The sequence below is a fragment of the Vigna unguiculata genome, chromosome 1 (genome assembly GCF_037176805.1).
Source record: "Vigna unguiculata cultivar grain cowpea cultivar isolate G323 ecotype 2 chromosome 1, ASM3717680v1, whole genome shotgun sequence".
NCBI classification, from domain to species: domain Eukaryota; kingdom Viridiplantae; phylum Streptophyta; class Magnoliopsida; order Fabales; family Fabaceae; genus Vigna; species Vigna unguiculata.
In genome coordinates this window covers 42,106,263-42,123,023 of record NC_140792.1, presented here as the reverse complement: position 1 = coordinate 42,123,023, position 16,761 = coordinate 42,106,263, and the positions used below count along the sequence as shown (strand labels likewise).

Genomic DNA, 16,761 nt, shown 5'->3' with positions numbered 1-16,761 from the left:
GAAGTAGAATGAGTAATTCACAGATTTTCATTAACTTATGCTTAAAATTATGTTAGATTATATCAATCATAAAAGAACAATAAAGAATAAAATGCAGAAACGTATCAAAATGCATAAAATGAAAAATTGGTATCTGAATATCACCTTTAATCTTTGAAATGTGTGTGAGAAATATGCTATCTTGTGGTAGGTTATTCTAACCTATCTGATATATTTTAACGTCATAATAAAAATATCGAAACTTGTTAATAAATTTATATCTTAATTATAAAGGATAGAATCTCTCAACAAATTATTGAATAATATAATAATATCAAGTACCATTAACCTAAAAACTCAATAATTATTTATTATCCATAACGTACAATATAATTATACTAAAAATTAAAAAGTAATATAATTTATTAATTAATATTAAACTATAATAATAATAATAATAAATAATGATTTTATATAATAAAATTATATAAAATACAACAAATTCATCCCTCTCTTAATGAGCCATTACGTTGTAAAATCAAAAGCACACTCCCATTCACGTTACCGAACGATGTGAACCGCAGGCACGTGATACTTTGCTTCAACCAACGAAAAAAAAGAACGTGAACACACCAAACGGTGCAATTCATGACCGAGAATTGTGGTTGGCTTAAGTTTTATTAAATGCAACTATACAATAATGAATGTCTATTTTTCTTTTAAAGAATTTATCCAAATTAAAAATGCTAACTTTTGCTATAGTATATTAAATTTGATGAATAGTTCTTGTTCGATATTTTTAGCCCGTTAATTTTAATAAGATATTTTTTGGTAATAAACTTTAATTTATTGATGTGAGTCCGTTTGTGTGCGCTTGACTCGTTAGCCTAAAAGCTCTATTTTGTAGGATCAGGAGGAAGAGAGAAATGTGAATAAAATGTGTGTTCTAGGCTGTTATGAAATAAATATTAACATTTTAGCTGAATTCAAAAGTAATGCAGCTTAAAAAGACTAAAAATTAACTCTTATTTATTTTGGAAATCTTTAAAATTGAAAGATCTCGTTGATCCGTAAATATGACATAGAAATGAATCACACCCGAATAAATTAAAATGAAAAGTGATCGAAACATTTTATTTAAATGTATATATTGAAAACGAAAACGAGTGTGCATACACACATTCTGAAACCAGAGAGTGCATATCCTATATGCAGAAGTGGAGACGAGTTGTTATTGGAATGAAACCACAACAACTTCAAATATCTTTATTACAAAACACACTATTATTGCTACTATATATTATTATACTTCATCCATATCACACACATACACAGCTTCACATTTTCTCTCTACGACGCTCCACACGAAGGACCCCTTCTTCCTCCATCTCGCCGCCCAAGGCCCTCTCCGCCGCTTTCATCGCATCCGCCACCGCTCCCGGCCGCGACTCTTCCATTTTTATCACCAACTTCTCTCCTCCGTGCCCCGTTCCATAGTCCTTATCCTGCACCCTCACCTCTTCCATTCTCCGCCTCGTATCCTCCGCCGTTCCACTCACCTGTTCAAGGAAGAAACAATGAATAAATAGTAACCAACTCAATAACTCAACACAACAACTCTTGGAAGTTGAAGTTAACCTTTGTTTCATCTCTGGTGCCGGAGAAGTAGCCCATAGCTCTTTTAGCAGCATCCGCAGCAGAGTCCTTCAACTCCCCAAGCTTCCCCGTTGCAGTGTCCTTCCCTTCCTTAGCCTTCTCAGCAGTATAATCCTTGTACTCCGAAGCTTTCTGCAACGTAGCATCTTTAGCTTCCCTTGCCTTATCCGCAGCATAGTCCTTGCTCTCTTTTGCTTTCTGAGTCGCAAAGTCCGTGTACTCCCCCGCCTTCTGCACTGTTGCATCCTTCGTTTCCTTCGCCTTCTGAGTCGCATAATCTGCATATTCCCCCATCTTCGACCCACCCTGCTCCTTCGTCACCCTCTCTCTGCACGAATCATAAGCCCCTGGCGAGGTCTCAGGGTGAGGCTTCCCAACCACGGCCTCCTTGGCGGCTCTGAACATGGACCCTATCACACCGGGTCTATTCTCGCTGTACCGTTGCTGCTCTTTGAATGCGGTGCTACTGTTGTCCCTCATTCTGTTAACATCCTCCAGATCCTTCGCGGCGAGCTTCGCCGCTGCTTCTGCTCGTGCTTGCTTAAAGTTGGCCTCCGAGTGAAGGTCGAAGTTCTCGTCGCGCTCCTGCGCTCTGTTGATATCGCCGATGTCTTTGGCGGCCAGTTTGGCTGCTGCCTCCGCTCTGTCTCCCTTGAATTGCTGTCCCGACGCCATCGATCTTACGCGTTGATTGTACGATGTTGTTTCGAGTGTTAAGCTGGTTGAGTTGTGTTTGAATGAACTGGTGTAAGTGGTGATGAATGCACAACCATGCGCGAACATATATATATGGTTTTGAAGCGCAAAACGTTAAGGGGGAGAACGACACGTGGAGGGACAGGAGGCATTGAAGTATGACACGTAGCCTGTGATGCATGTATATATTCTTTCGAACCGTCTCGTACCTCCATATCTATCACAAAATCATCTGACACGTGTCCAGTAACGTGGCGTCTCTTTCACTCGTGGAGGACTCTCTCGACCATGCCATTTTCCACTCTTTTTGTGCCTATTTGCTTTTAATTAATTAATTTTAGTATAGTAAAATTAATGATTATATTAAATATTAACAATAATAATTAACTAAGGCTGGTTAAGGTGAGGTGTAACATTAACTGTATAAATTAATAGTGACATTGATTTTTCATTTTGAGAATTTTTGTCCTGATTGAATATAATTTATTCTTTAAATAAACTAATTCTTCTAATTTGCTGAGATTCCTCTTAAATTTTGCTCCACCATCTTTTGTAAAGTTAAATATCTAAGTTAAGGAATTTATTTGGATTGTATTTCACAACTTATTTATTATTATGGAGCGGTAGAGCACCTTAAGCCACATATGCAGGTTTCATTAAGTATTGTAATTAGGGATGGCATTGAGTCGGATACGGATAGTGCCTACTCACAATCCGATTCCTAAAAAAGAAATTCGTCTGCTATCTGTTCGTTTACTCGTCGGGTATCCGTTTAAAAAATATTTACGGATATTTTTAAAATTCACGGGTACCCGTGGATACTCAATACCCGCAAATATTTTTAAAAAAATATTTTATAAATTTTTTAATATAAAATTATAAAAATAAAATATAAATAAAATAAAATTATAATTATAACTAAATTTGACATAATAAAATATACTGTTAATTTTAATTTTAATTAAATTTAACTTAATAAAATATAAATTAAATTTTAATTTTAATTTTTTACGAGTAACATGTACCTGCGGGTACGGATAGTATGATACTCATACCCGACCTGTTTATAAGCGGATATTAAAATACCCGCTACCCGCTACTCGTGGGTAATAAATATTCGCGGGTAATAACTATCCGTCGCGGATTTTATCCACAAATATCCGCGAACGCGAGTATTTTTGTCATCCTAATTGTATCATACAAATCTAGGTATGCTAAACTTTATATACTTAAGTTGTTGCATGTCTATGGCAAAATATTCAAGATGGTAATAATCTTATCCGATCTTATATCGGATGTAATCACAATAACAAATTAAATAGCAATAAAATATAATATTGGTTTGTATTTAAATAACATTTCATTATTATCATTATTATTAAATATCATTTAAATAAATTATACAAAATTTAATTTTTATTTATATTACTATCCTTTATATTATAGAAAATTTATATAAGATCTTAAAATTATAATTAATATTGTGGGTTTTAAGCCTAACTCAATCCCACAAAATCGGCTTGTAATGTGAGGTTTGTACCTCATAAGTGGGACAAAAAATTAGTGGATGGTCCGTTAGGGGTCCGATATCGGATGAATCAGAATGTCTAAGAAAGTTGGCTAGGATAATGTCTAACTTGGCTCTGATACCATGTTAGAAGTGGGTTTTAAGTCTAACTCAACCTCACAAAACCGGTTTATAAGATGAGGTTTGCACCTCACTTGTATATTGTGAATTGACCTTATCTCTAGTCGAAGTGGGACTTCCAACAAATATTTTAAATATACTTAAATAATTATTATTTAATTTTAATATCTTAATAAATAATATAATTTAAACCAATGTGTGAAATAGTTATACTATGTTATTGCATAAATCAGTGTTAACGAAATTAAATTTGAATGATATACTTACGTACCTTTTCTTAAAATTACAACTACCTGATATGACTTCTTTTAAACCTAATATTATGATTCAAATATTCTTTTTTATAAAAAAATATTTTTAATTATTTTATATATATATATATATATATATATATATATATATATATATATATATATATATATATGTCTTATGAGGAGAAATTTAGAGATATAATTAGATTTTGAGTTTTCTTTTATGTCATATATGAGATTTTCATCCTATCCAGTCCCAAGACTAATAATTTAACTTTAAAACCGCTAATAAGTTTTGAGCGAAGAAACAATTTATATACGTTTTCTCTCTCTCTCGGTGCATGGGTGTGTGCGTGTGTTCGGAATATATGTTCTAGAATGAATATATTGAAAGAATTTTCCATATCCTATAGTATTGGAATTGTACTGCACAATGTATATTATACTCTGTTGTATTATGTTGAACTTGGAAGTTTGAATTCAACTGCATTGTATAATATTTGTTTCTGATTTATTAAATTACCTTTTCGTTATAAAATGTCATTGCTGGATATTCAAGTGTGAGTTTTGTGAGAGAAATCTCACATCGATGAGAACTTACTTTGAGACTTACTTTTAATGTTATAAAAGGAGTCCAGTGTTTTCTTAGAAAATCATCCCAAAGTCTCTCCCATCTTATTCTTTTTTGCTTTATTTGCTTTAATTGCGAGTACTTGTACTAGTACTCTGATTTCGAACAAGTCTAAATACCATATTTAATAAAAATGAAAAAATTGAACATCATATAAAGATGAAGATCCATAAATTCATTGACTTAAAGATTTTTGGTTTAAGAACAATGTTCAATGATTTTGCATCGTTTCTATATTCATAAAGTGATTATTAAGGGTTTTTCTCAATAATTATATGAGAACCAAGATATTGTGGTACTTGGATTATTTATTACATTCTTAAGTGAAAATTCGATTCTAACACTTTATTTATCGAATTGTCTTATCATGTTGTATTCAAGGGAATGGATCGTTTCTTTATCTGTTTTGTTTTCTTTCTACTGGAGTTAATAGGTCTTTTGGCTAGTATTAATGTGATAATATTTTTTGTTTAGGATTGGAAGATGCTCCGAAAGTTCCTGAAGCAACAAATAAAATTATACTAAGAATGGGTTGGATGGAATATGGGGAAAATGAAATATTATTTTTGTTTCTGAAAACTGGCTTTTTTTACATAGAATATGGGGAAAATGAAATATTATTTTTGTTTCTGACAATGGAAAAAAAAAATGACAGCAAGTTACATAGGACAACAAAGAGAAACTAAGACAGTTGTGATTGACGATCGTGGACTCTAAAGTTCAATCTTCTAAGCCATACAGAATGAAGGATCATGTGAAAGACATCGAATCTCTTGGGGGGAGAGTGCACCTCAAAGTGCCTCCTAACTTGTACCACTCTCCTCTGCATTCTTATATACTGTCTTGGAGATATACTCAACAAAATTTCCTTCAATTTCGGAATCTCCTCAACCGAAACCTCAACGGAAAACGACTTCCAGTTCAAAACATCACTGAAAGGAGGAACATAGTGATCCGAAATCAGAACTGGGACACACCCTGTGTAGATTGCCTCCACCACTCTCGGACTCGCCACCTCGTACCCACTGGGACAAAGACAGAACCTGCTCTTCCTCAGCATCTCATAGTACGACACACCCTTCGGAAGGTACTTCTGAACCTTCATGTCCTCGTCCTTGTTTTCCCAGTGTTCAAGAAGAACGGGCCTAACTGGGCCGTGAAGCCCACCAGCAAAGAAGGCCAAGAGTGGACGCTTCGAGGCAGACGGCCCACCGATCAAACCGTTTATGGAACCACTCTGGAGGTTAATTTCCGGCAAAGAGACATCCTTGGAAGGCTTGAATCCCTCAGAAGTGTTAGCATTGCACAACACACGTATCGAATTATCTCGCAGGTTAGGAACCGAACGCGAAGTCTCTGGCCCCTGAAAAACAATTTCCTAATCTTAATTATTTTCTATAATCATTAAAATATGAAAGAAAGCACAACGCAGTGATGGTTTAATTTAATTACCCAATCGTGGCACGCAAGATAGAAATGATCAGCACCAAGGCTTCTGTTCCAATAAGGGTATCTTTCTGAGATGACGTTGATGTAGTCTGTGACAGTTTTCTTTATGGGGCCAAAGTCATGAGAGTCTCGTACATACACGAATTGGACCAACATTGCTACACTAAAAGGTAAGAAAAAAACATGTGCTTTCTCAGGATCTCTTGTTCGGAATTTCTCATTCATCTCAATCCCATGGATGAAATTCCCCTCCATCGAGTATATGCTCTTGCAAGGCCCATTATGAAAAACTGGAGCTTCCCCTTCCTCGTACACATACACTTTCAGCTGTTTCTCCATTTCCAAGTAACTCCTGCAACATGCAAAAATCAAATTACTTACGTTAAACCAACGAAGTCCTAAGTCCTAATGTTATTTGCTTCTTTTACCTGTGAAATGCATTGGCATTCATGTACATTGGTCCAATAGGAACGTAGTCTGTATCTTGAGTTTGGTTTCCGTTTCTTGCTTCTCTAATTGCAGCTCGAGCTTTTATCAGACCTGCTTCAGTTCTGTCTAAGATGCTGAATTTTCTTTGCAGTTTTGGCCTCTCTGCTGGAACATAAGACTCGTTCACGGAACTCACGTTTTCCAAATTTTGCGTAACGTTTTGTTCATCCCTGTTCTGGTAAACAAAATAATGGGTCGTCATCAACTTTATTTAAAACTTACAAATACATAGCCTTTTAATTTCAATCATGCTACAATGCTCTGCCTAAAAGTCTCTTCTTGTCTATTCCCCTGTCTTAAAACGGAAAACTAGTTTCTTAAATTCAAACCTTTTCGTAATCATTGCTACATGTGAAGTGTAGGGGTTGAATCAATGTGTAGGAAATTGAACTAATTCCCATCTAAAATGGAAATCATCCAAAAAATAATTTAGAACATAAACACACAGCCGAATATCTGTCACTCGAATTTATTTGGGCAACTTGTAGAAAGAAATGGCACACTGAAAAAAAACCAACTAAAGTATCTGAAAAGTGAAAACCCCATGGATGGGGATTCGCATTTCTTTGCGTATTTACAAAGTTACGATACTCATCAAGGGACATGATAGTCATATATTATTGATCTTAAAATCATTGGATCGCAACACTAAGGCAACAAGTACAAAGTAACATCCAAGTTGATATATTATTTCAATTCTTTCATTTCACACAGAAGTTATCTCGAAAAGATGAAAATAAAGCAAACATATAATTATAATATAGTAGCAGTGCGTAGACGAAAGAGTAAGGTTCAGTTAAATATCAATTTTCAATTCCTCATGTTCCAAATCTATCTTCGTTCTACTATTTCATTTTAAACAACAACCACCAAGTAGTGCTATGTGAGATCGATGTTTGTTTTCATTTCCTCTGCTACAACTTGAAATGAGGTATCGCATCTCCTTATTCTGTAAATTTTACTATAAAAAGAGTAGAATTAGAATAACAACACAGTCAAATTATATAACAACAAGATAAAATCTCCCCCCCCTTCGTTTGGGTATTATTCAATCTCCTATATCTTTTCTGCAAAATTAAAGATAAAAGTTAAGGTATCTGGTCTGTAACATTCTCAATGGCTTTAGTTACATTCTTTTCTTTCTATCTGTACATTCTTTCCTTCTTAAATGTATCAATCATCTGACATTTTTCACGAAAATTTCACCTTAAAAGCTCCCACAACCCACACTGCTACTTATTTTAAGAAAACTCAAATACTCAGATAAATTATTAATCACAGTGAAGCCTGAATTGTGTAGGAGGAAAGTAGAGTTGTATCGAAATTCTGTAATGTCATTCATATAAAGAAAGAAAAATGGCAAACTTAAGGGTGGAATTGTGATAATAAAAGAAGAAAAAGCTCTCACATGATGTTGAGGTGTTTGTATGGCCTGAACAGAAAATGGAGGAGTAGTGGAGAGATTGAAGTGAGCGTGATCGGAGAGAAGATTCTCTCCGGCACGATTATCCACGGGCAGCACCACCAACTCTTCTCTCTGCTTAACCTCAGAAGGGGTGGTCACAGCGCCACTACTAGTACCAGCCGAGGAAGTAACAGAGCTCAACAATAACACCGGTGGCTTCGCAGTGGACAACCAAGTAGAAGGGCTAGGACCCAGAACAGAAACCAGCGCTGCAACAAGCACGAGAGGCACCATGAAGAGAAAGAGCTTGGTGGAGGAAGATGCCCCTGAACTCCATGTAACAGCCGTAGCCATTGGAGCTGTTTCTTAACCTTTAGCTGCAGAATTCAGAAGCAGGTGGTTTCTGTTGTCTAGGCAGAAGACATGGTTGTGTTTTGTTTGTGAAGAAAGAAAGAGAGAAAGAGAGAAAAAGAGGAATGAGATTAGAAGAGAGTTTTGGTTTTGGTGACAGAGAGTGAGGAATCTGACGTTGAAATGTTGGTAATAAATTGGGTGCGATATCAGGCCAAGCGTCCTCACACTTTAACCTCAAAATCTGAGTTTTTGCATGCAACTTTCTGCATTTCCGCTTTTACCCCTCTCTTATGCCTCTTACCAACAACTCACCGATCCACTTATTAATCACCTCTTTATTTTCTTCCCTCTCTCGAAACCCAGCTGTTCTAGCCCACACGTGTCGTTTTGTTACTTCGATTCGCTTCAAACGTGTCGTTTTGGGTCAGAATACATGACAATAAACTTTACCATACGACCTCATATATACAATATATTATTATTTAATGTTTTTGTTCCTGGTTTTAAGTTTTATATTTTAATAAAAAATTAAAATTAAAGTGTAAACTAAAGTTGTTCGCTTTACTTAGAGAGTCTAAAATAAAAAAAAAACACAAGCTAAAATTATGTATAAACGTGACAGTATCAAAATTATAATTTAATCAATATTATACAACTCTGATGAATAAACAATGTAGCACACTTCAAAAAACACGTTAATTCGCGTGTGTGTAAAGTGTTACAACAGTTGTTTATTAATTTCATCTTCATATGTTATAATTAATCCATGTACGTCAAAAATTAATATGCAAATGAAAAAAATAAAGTATTATACAAAAAAAATAAAAATAAACACACATTGTTTTTAGTTGAATAAACTCCATTAAAAGAAACTTCTTTAGTTTAATTATATCAACTATAGTGATGACGCTTTTACACATTTAAATTAATTGTATTACTCTTGTTTAAAGTTTAATTTTTTGTTGTTTTTATTATTTTATACAAGTTTTTAAAAATGTAATATTCTGTAAATTAAACAGTTCCTAACTGGTAGTAAAGAATGTCAAAAATAAAAGTCGAAAAAAAAATTGTAATAAGATAGTAATAATTGAGAGTAAAAAGGCATTGACTAAGAAAAAGAAAAACACATTAATATAGGAGCAAAAGGGTAATTTAGTAGAAGTTCATAAGTCATAACTCTTATGCATGCCACCTCCTATTTATTTCATCAACGGGAGTTAGAGGTCAAGCCATGATGACACGCTTTTCCAATTTTACAATTTTTTTTAATTTCAACGCTTGCAATTTTCCCATAACTTCACAAATTTACGCAAAATTCTACCTTTTAAGCAGATTAATTGAAAAATTCATCATCTTTATTTGGAGCTTGTGATAAAAAGGGAAAAAAAATGTCCCAAAATGGTAAAATTAATTTTTTTCTAAACAGTCCAACTGAAGTACGATCACACACAGTAGCTTATGGATGAACTTTGCTATAAATATGGTTTGGAATTTTTCTTAATTTGGTATTGTGCAAATTACAATATCTCTTCAACGTTCAAAAGAGAACACAAACATGAAGTAATGACCTTTTAAGAAAAAGTTTTTAAATACATTGCTAAATGTAACAAGCGTTTATTTTTTACATCATACCATAATAAAACATTAATTCACGAACACTTTTTTAATTGGCCTCACTGAGACGATGTCGTTTTCCAAATCATGTAATTTGAGTGGTGATAAAGAACTTCTAATAAAAGCACTTGGAGTACCAATCCCAACCCAAACCTTTTAATAAATGTTGTACATATATACTACTTTTTTAGCGAATAATTATACACACTTCATGTAATTATTTTAATAGATAATACTGTATATTTTTTAATACACAATTTAATTATTCTTTATATATTATACAACTAAACTAAATCATTACAATCGTTCAAATTTTTGAATCTATGATTATTATAAATTATACATCTCTCGTCATGTTATGTCTATTTTTGTCTGCTTCTTTCGTTCAAATATATAGCAAACATGGGCAACATTATTTGTTTCATACAACGTTAGTTTATGGGATTACGTTTTTTTTTTATTATTTTAAATATGATGCTAAGTTTCCTTTTTGAGATATGATTTCTTTTAACAATTTAAGTAGTTAAATTGTCCAATTAAATCAATCTACACAAAGAGATGAACCTATAAATTTGTTCGAACTAAAAAGCACCACAAGCTTTCTAAAAAACGCATAATAACATTTTTAAAAGATAAAAATATATTTTTCTACATTTTCCATTTTTGTATTTAAAAAGAAATTGGGAGAGTGGCGGCGAGTGAGGCATCGATAAAAGGCCAAAAGCAGCGTGTTATTCACTCAGTTATATTAAACTCCTTGACGCAACGGCACCGAAATCTCTTTAAAAAATAAAAATAAAAAACTATTTTCTATTTGTCAGCATTTCTTAAATAAATACTAAGAATTCTATTGTCGTTGACCCTTATATTGTTAAATATATAAAAAAAATAAATAAATCTGAAACCAACGAATTAAAAGAAAAAAAAAAGAAACCACAGTTTCCGAAATTGAACAGCAACACGAAGCAAAAACCAGATAACCTAATATTTAACGTTAAGAAGCATTGTTTGGCTAAGATTTTTCTTTAATTGGTGTGAAGACTAAACATGCATAATGTTTCTTGTGAAGAGGGTAAGGAGAGGTGGGAGAGGGTGAGCATGCAAATAACTATGCCCATTTCTCGTGTTCAATTCACAGGTTGAAGCAAAATTAAACGCAACCATTCGTGACAACTTTTATTTTACTATGTCTATGGTTTTGATTTTAATCCAAATCCAACCTAAATTGCGTTTTTTTGTATTGAGAAATAGGTTTTGTTAGTTGTTCCTTTTACTTAGTTATATAACAAGGTCACGAGTTTCAGATTTAATGAAAATTTGTGTTCACTGTGGAAAAAATCATTATCGTTGATTGTATAAATGTTTTTTAATGAAGCGATGATGTGCAATCATCACATGAGGATTAAAAGGTATAAAGATAAAAGGAATACATGTACCGGGACTTGTCTGTCAGCTAAAAGAGACAACAGAGAAACCAGTAAATAAAACAAAATATCTTTATATATATGAACAATGACCGTGATTAGAAAAGTTTTTTTCTTTTTCTTTTTTACTCAATAAAATTTCTTCCTACATCCCATCAATCGGATCTTACTTTCCGAAATACACTGTATCAATTCTAGAAATATTTTTTATGGAAGACACTCGTCTTATTTATATTCTGGATCAAAATTTCCTAAAGCCTGAAAATGTATTTTTAAATTATGAAATCTATATATACAAAATTTAAAAATAAATTACATGGGAAATTTGGATTATTCTCCTACTCATGAAGGTGTATAAAGAAATTGTACGGGTACAGTAAAAAGAGGGAAAAAATGTGTTTAGACTTCGAGCTTTCTTTCACTAACGCCTAAAACCAAATTAATAAGAATAGTTATGTGTTTAGTCTAAATTTAATTTATAGATTGAATTCATAATTTTAATCTATTTTAACTAGATTTTTAATTTTTAAATCTAATTTAAATTGGATTAAATTTAGATCGAATCCAATTTAAATTTAAATTTATGACATTCAGTTTTAAATGATTTAATTTAGATTCTAGTGCAAACAACTTAGTGTAACTTTCGACTCGAGATATATCGTTTCGATATTGGATTTAGGTTGGTTTTACTTAACCTTTTAGTTAAGGTAAACTCGAATAAATTTTTTTACTCGATCAACTTGGCTCGAGCTTTAGTTTAGGTAGATTAAGCTCGACTCTGCCTAAACCATTTAACTTGATGTCTGTCTTGGATATACTCACCTCAATTTGGATATACTCACCTCAAAGTTCATTCTAAATCAACTTTATCTCGACCTTAGAATTGAACCAATTTAATTCTATCTCAATCGTTTTGTCTCAAATTAATCAAAATCCAAAAAATATCTAATTAAGTGCATTCGATTTAAAATAAAAGGCTTAAGAAAACTATGAATTTATATTTAGAATAAATCTACTTAAATAGACTTAAAGCAATACATGTTTAGATAATTATAGATTAAAACAATATTGATTTTTTCACATCCAAAATTTGAATTCCAATCAAGGTAATTTTTCTCACTATATCCATCAGTTTGGGCTCAAGTAGCATCCTGATGAACTTCCTTCCAGCTAAAGCTTCCTGCACCCCTTGAGATTTCACCTCCCACCCGATCAAACACTTCTCAGAAAATGTTTTTTGTAAGAGCGGGGTGTGGTTGATTTCTGGAAAAAGATTTCCGGAATGGTTTATTTATTATGTTCCGGAGAATGAATTGTGGAAGTAATAAAGTAAGTGACAGGATGCAGGAAGAAAGATGATAGGGTGCAGAAAGTAATATCCTTTCCTTTATATTTATATATAAATATATATAGTCGACCATTTGTGAAGATGAAAATTTCTTCCGCAAGAGTAGTCTAAGATGGAGAACGAAAATAAAAACACCACCAAAATGAAAGAAAATAGAAGCACATATATAACACATTCTAACCAAACACAACACCAAAAAAAACCCATACCATAGATGTACAATGTAGAAACTACTACACGAGCACCACAGACAATAAATACCAACCCAACAAAACCCACACCCGAAAATATACCCTTTTACTAAGACCATACCTTCTACCAGAGGTGCAATGAAGAAGAAGAAGGAAAATACAAACACTACCTCAAATGATATGAAGGAAAAACGAGCACTTCCTCAAATGATATGAAGGAAAAAACAAACACCAGAAATGTTATACACAATGTATCAAGCCTGAAACATTGATTTGAATTATGTACACAGCATCTACAGTGTCCCCGCCAATTGCTAATGCACAAATAATATAGCAAAAAGTCCTGTTAAAGGGACAAATGTCAATTGCTGAAGCATGTAAAATGGGTAAAAACAGAAATGTGTCAACTGTCTAAGTAAGGGTCATTTTGGGATTTCACCAGTACATGATATTTCAATATTTATAGTAGATTAACCTATTACATTGCAAAGTGTAACTTTCAAGGAAAAAGAAAGGCTATTTTCATACACGAATAAAAAAGTCAATCGAACATTTAAAATTAATGTAGTTGGAGTAAATATTTCAATACTCCAAACAATGAAAAAATACGAAGCTGAGTTGGTAAATACCAACCGTGTTAGATTTCAGACATACAAAGATTATCAATAAACTGACAAAATACATCTTTGTTAAGATGAGAATGTGCAGCTCTAACCCCTAAATTTTTTACAGAAACATTTGTAAAGGAGAACCTTTCTTCCACTTCCTCTTGCTGTTTTACTCATTTTCTCCTTAGATGATTGGTTGTAACATCTATAGAAAAATCTCATACAACTCTTATCTAACATTGCTATCCTATAACTAACAAAATTATTCAGCAAAGACAACTGATATAAATCATGATGACCGGCTACAAGAGCCAGCGTTTCACCAGCAGTCTTTACACGAGCACTGGCCACCGGAGAAACAATGAAATCCAGAAGAATCTCTCAGAAATATATCTCTTTTCGTGACAATTGATGCATATTTTAAGAATGTATGGCAGTCCCCACAAAGAAGGATGTTCTTTACAATCCGAACGGGCTTTCCAGGCTTGCTCATCAGTATCCCATAAGTTGCTGCCAGTTTAGCACTGTGATGGAATAGAAAAATTTCTTTGTGATGCTCCTCTACTTCATGGAGAACAAAGCTCGTGTCAGGTTCATATCCAACTTTTAGGCACTCCAAGATCAGAATTTCCAAGCCACTGTATATGTCTTTCTCCTGAAGATGTGATCTATCTCTCGGATAAAATGTATGTATTTTCTTCTCAGAAATGATCCAACTTTGAGCTGGGTGTTTGCGAATCCCTTTTTGCCTCATCTCGTCCCTGATCATGTCAGAGCGGTCCCATCTCCCAGATGCAGAATACAGATTTGAAACAAGTATAAACGTTGAAGGATCTTTAGGTTCGAAGGAAAGAATATTCTGAGCAGCCCATTTTCCAATCATTTTATTCTGATGCTGTTTGGAAGCATCAAGCAATACGCGCCAAACAAGAGCTGAAGGCTGGAAAGGCATTTTATTGATAGTTTCTAGTGCTTCTTGCAGAAAACCCCAGTGACCCAAAACACTGATGAAGGAAGCATAATGCATGGATGTGGGCTCAATTTGATAAACATTTTTCATTGAGTTAAACAAACTACGACAATCATCGACCAAATTTGAGTTGGTTTGCCTGTAAGCTGAAATTATCAATACAAATGTAACTTGGTCAGGCTTTACGTTCTTCTCCTGCATTTCCACCCATACTTCCAATGCTCTGTTTCCTTGTCTGTGTATAAGATTTCCTGAGATCAAAGTATTCCACGTAACTATATCTGTATAAGCCATATCATGAAACACCTTCATTGCATCGTCCACGTTCCCACACTTAAAATACATGCTAAGAAGTGCATTTCCAACTTCCAAGTTAGATCCCAAACCACATTTAACAACATGACCATGAATTTGCTTACCCATATCATGATGGCCAACAGTTCCACAAAGACCAAGCATCGAAGTCACCACAACTTCATCCATAATCACCTTTTCATTGGATCGACCAACGTGGAAAAGAGAAATGGCCTCCTCTGGCCGCCCGTTTCGAGCATAGCCACATATCATGGCTGTCCAAGACACAGAGCTAAACTGCTCCACCTCCCATCTCAGAAACATCTTCTCCGCATCCACCATCCTACCACACCTCGTGTACATGTCAAGCAATGCCGCTTCAATACAAGCATTTGATCCAAACCCAAACTTCACCGCAAACCCATGAACCTGCTTGCTGAACTTGGGATCACCGATCAATCCACAAGCATGTACTCCGCTAGTCAAACTAAAATCGGTCAACTCCAAACCCTCCTCCACCATTTTGACAAACAACTTCATCGCCTCTAAGCCTTCCTCGTTTTGACAAAACCCAGACAAAACAGCGTTATAAGACACAGAATTCTTCTCGGGCATTTCATCAAACACCTTCAGAGCCAAATCCACCAACCCAAACTCCATATACACGGTCACCATCTGAGTCCAAGTTATAACATCCCTCACTTTCATCTCCTCAAACAACCACTCCACATCCTCAAGGGTTCCAAACTTAGTGTAAAACCCAGTGAGTCCATTTCCAACGTTCAAACTACTTTCCAACCCTAATTTAACAGCGTGTGCGTGAACTTGCTGACCTTCCACCAACGACTCACACGCAGACAAAAGTATCGACAAGGTGAAATCATCGATTCGAAACGCATCCGTCGTCTGCATGTCACGGAATAACCGAAACGCAGTGTCGTACATGGATTCCTGCACTGCAGCAGAGATAATAGTGTTCCACGACGCAATGTCCCTGTGCCGTGTTTGGTTAAAGAGTTTAAGCGCATCGTGGAAAGGGGCATGATTGGCGTAAAGAGAAACGAGGGCGTTTGCCACGAAGGTGGAATCGAAATGGGCCGTTTTGAGAGCGGCAGCGTGAACCTGGAGGCCCAACTGGAAATGGAGAATTCTTGTGCAGGCAGTTAAAACGGCGACGTATGTGTACGCGTTGGGGATGAGGTGGGAGTGCGTCATGCGGAGGAAGAGCTTGAGTGCGTGGTGCTCGCGGTTGGGCCACTTCGATAAGGCGGAGATGAGGGCTGTGTATGAGACGGCGTTGGGTGAAGGCAGAGAGAGGAAGAGGCGGAGGGCGTGGGGGAAGAGGCGGAGTTTGAGGTAAGCGGAGATGAGGGCGTTGAAAAGGTGTGTGTCGTGTTCGTGGAGTTTAAGGAGCGTGGCGTGGACGGTCTTGACGAGTTGGGTGTCGGCGGCGCGGGAGGAGACGTGGAGTGCGTGGATGAGGGAGTGGGAGTCCGGGGAGAGGTAGTGTGTGGCATGACGGAGGTTGCGGCGGAGAGAGAGGGAAAGAGGTTTGGAGGACGGTGGTTTGAGGAAAAGGGAAGAGTTGAAGGATTTGCAATGGAGGCTTGGGTGCCATCTATCCACACCGGTAGCAATACCATATCCTATGTTGCAACTGCAATTTCCACTCTCCATCCTGGGCGCGTAAACACACACCCGGTCATATATTCACAATTTCTCTCACGAGCAAACCCCATCACTTCTCCAGGACC

General features: G+C 35.2%; 3 protein-coding genes across 3 annotated transcripts; all 3 read right to left on the bottom strand.

Moving 5' to 3' along the window:
* Positions 1-1,086: 1,086 nt before the first annotated feature.
* Positions 1,087-2,411, bottom strand: LOC114177331 (uncharacterized). Its single transcript, XM_028062626.2, has 2 exons — positions 1,618-2,411; positions 1,087-1,538 (listed from the first exon to the last, which is right to left on the bottom strand). Exons 1-2 carry the CDS (start codon positions 2,308-2,310, stop codon positions 1,317-1,319), a joined length of 915 nt encoding a protein of 304 aa, XP_027918427.1. The 5' UTR covers positions 2,311-2,411; the 3' UTR covers positions 1,087-1,316.
* A 2,994-nt stretch (positions 2,412-5,405) lies between these two features.
* Positions 5,406-8,757, bottom strand: LOC114177394 (Exostosin family protein). The gene is made up of 4 exons (XM_028062720.2): positions 8,208-8,757; positions 6,739-6,974; positions 6,314-6,662; positions 5,406-6,224 (listed from the first exon to the last, which is right to left on the bottom strand). Exons 1-4 carry the CDS (start codon positions 8,556-8,558, stop codon positions 5,544-5,546), a joined length of 1,617 nt encoding a protein of 538 aa, XP_027918521.2. The 5' UTR covers positions 8,559-8,757; the 3' UTR covers positions 5,406-5,543.
* A 4,897-nt stretch (positions 8,758-13,654) lies between these two features.
* EMB175 (Pentatricopeptide repeat (PPR) superfamily protein) lies at positions 13,655-16,752 on the bottom strand. The gene has a single exon (XM_028048688.2). It carries the CDS (start codon positions 16,682-16,684, stop codon positions 14,063-14,065), a length of 2,622 nt encoding a protein of 873 aa, XP_027904489.2. The 5' UTR covers positions 16,685-16,752; the 3' UTR covers positions 13,655-14,062.
* Between the last annotated feature and the right edge of the window lie 9 nt (positions 16,753-16,761).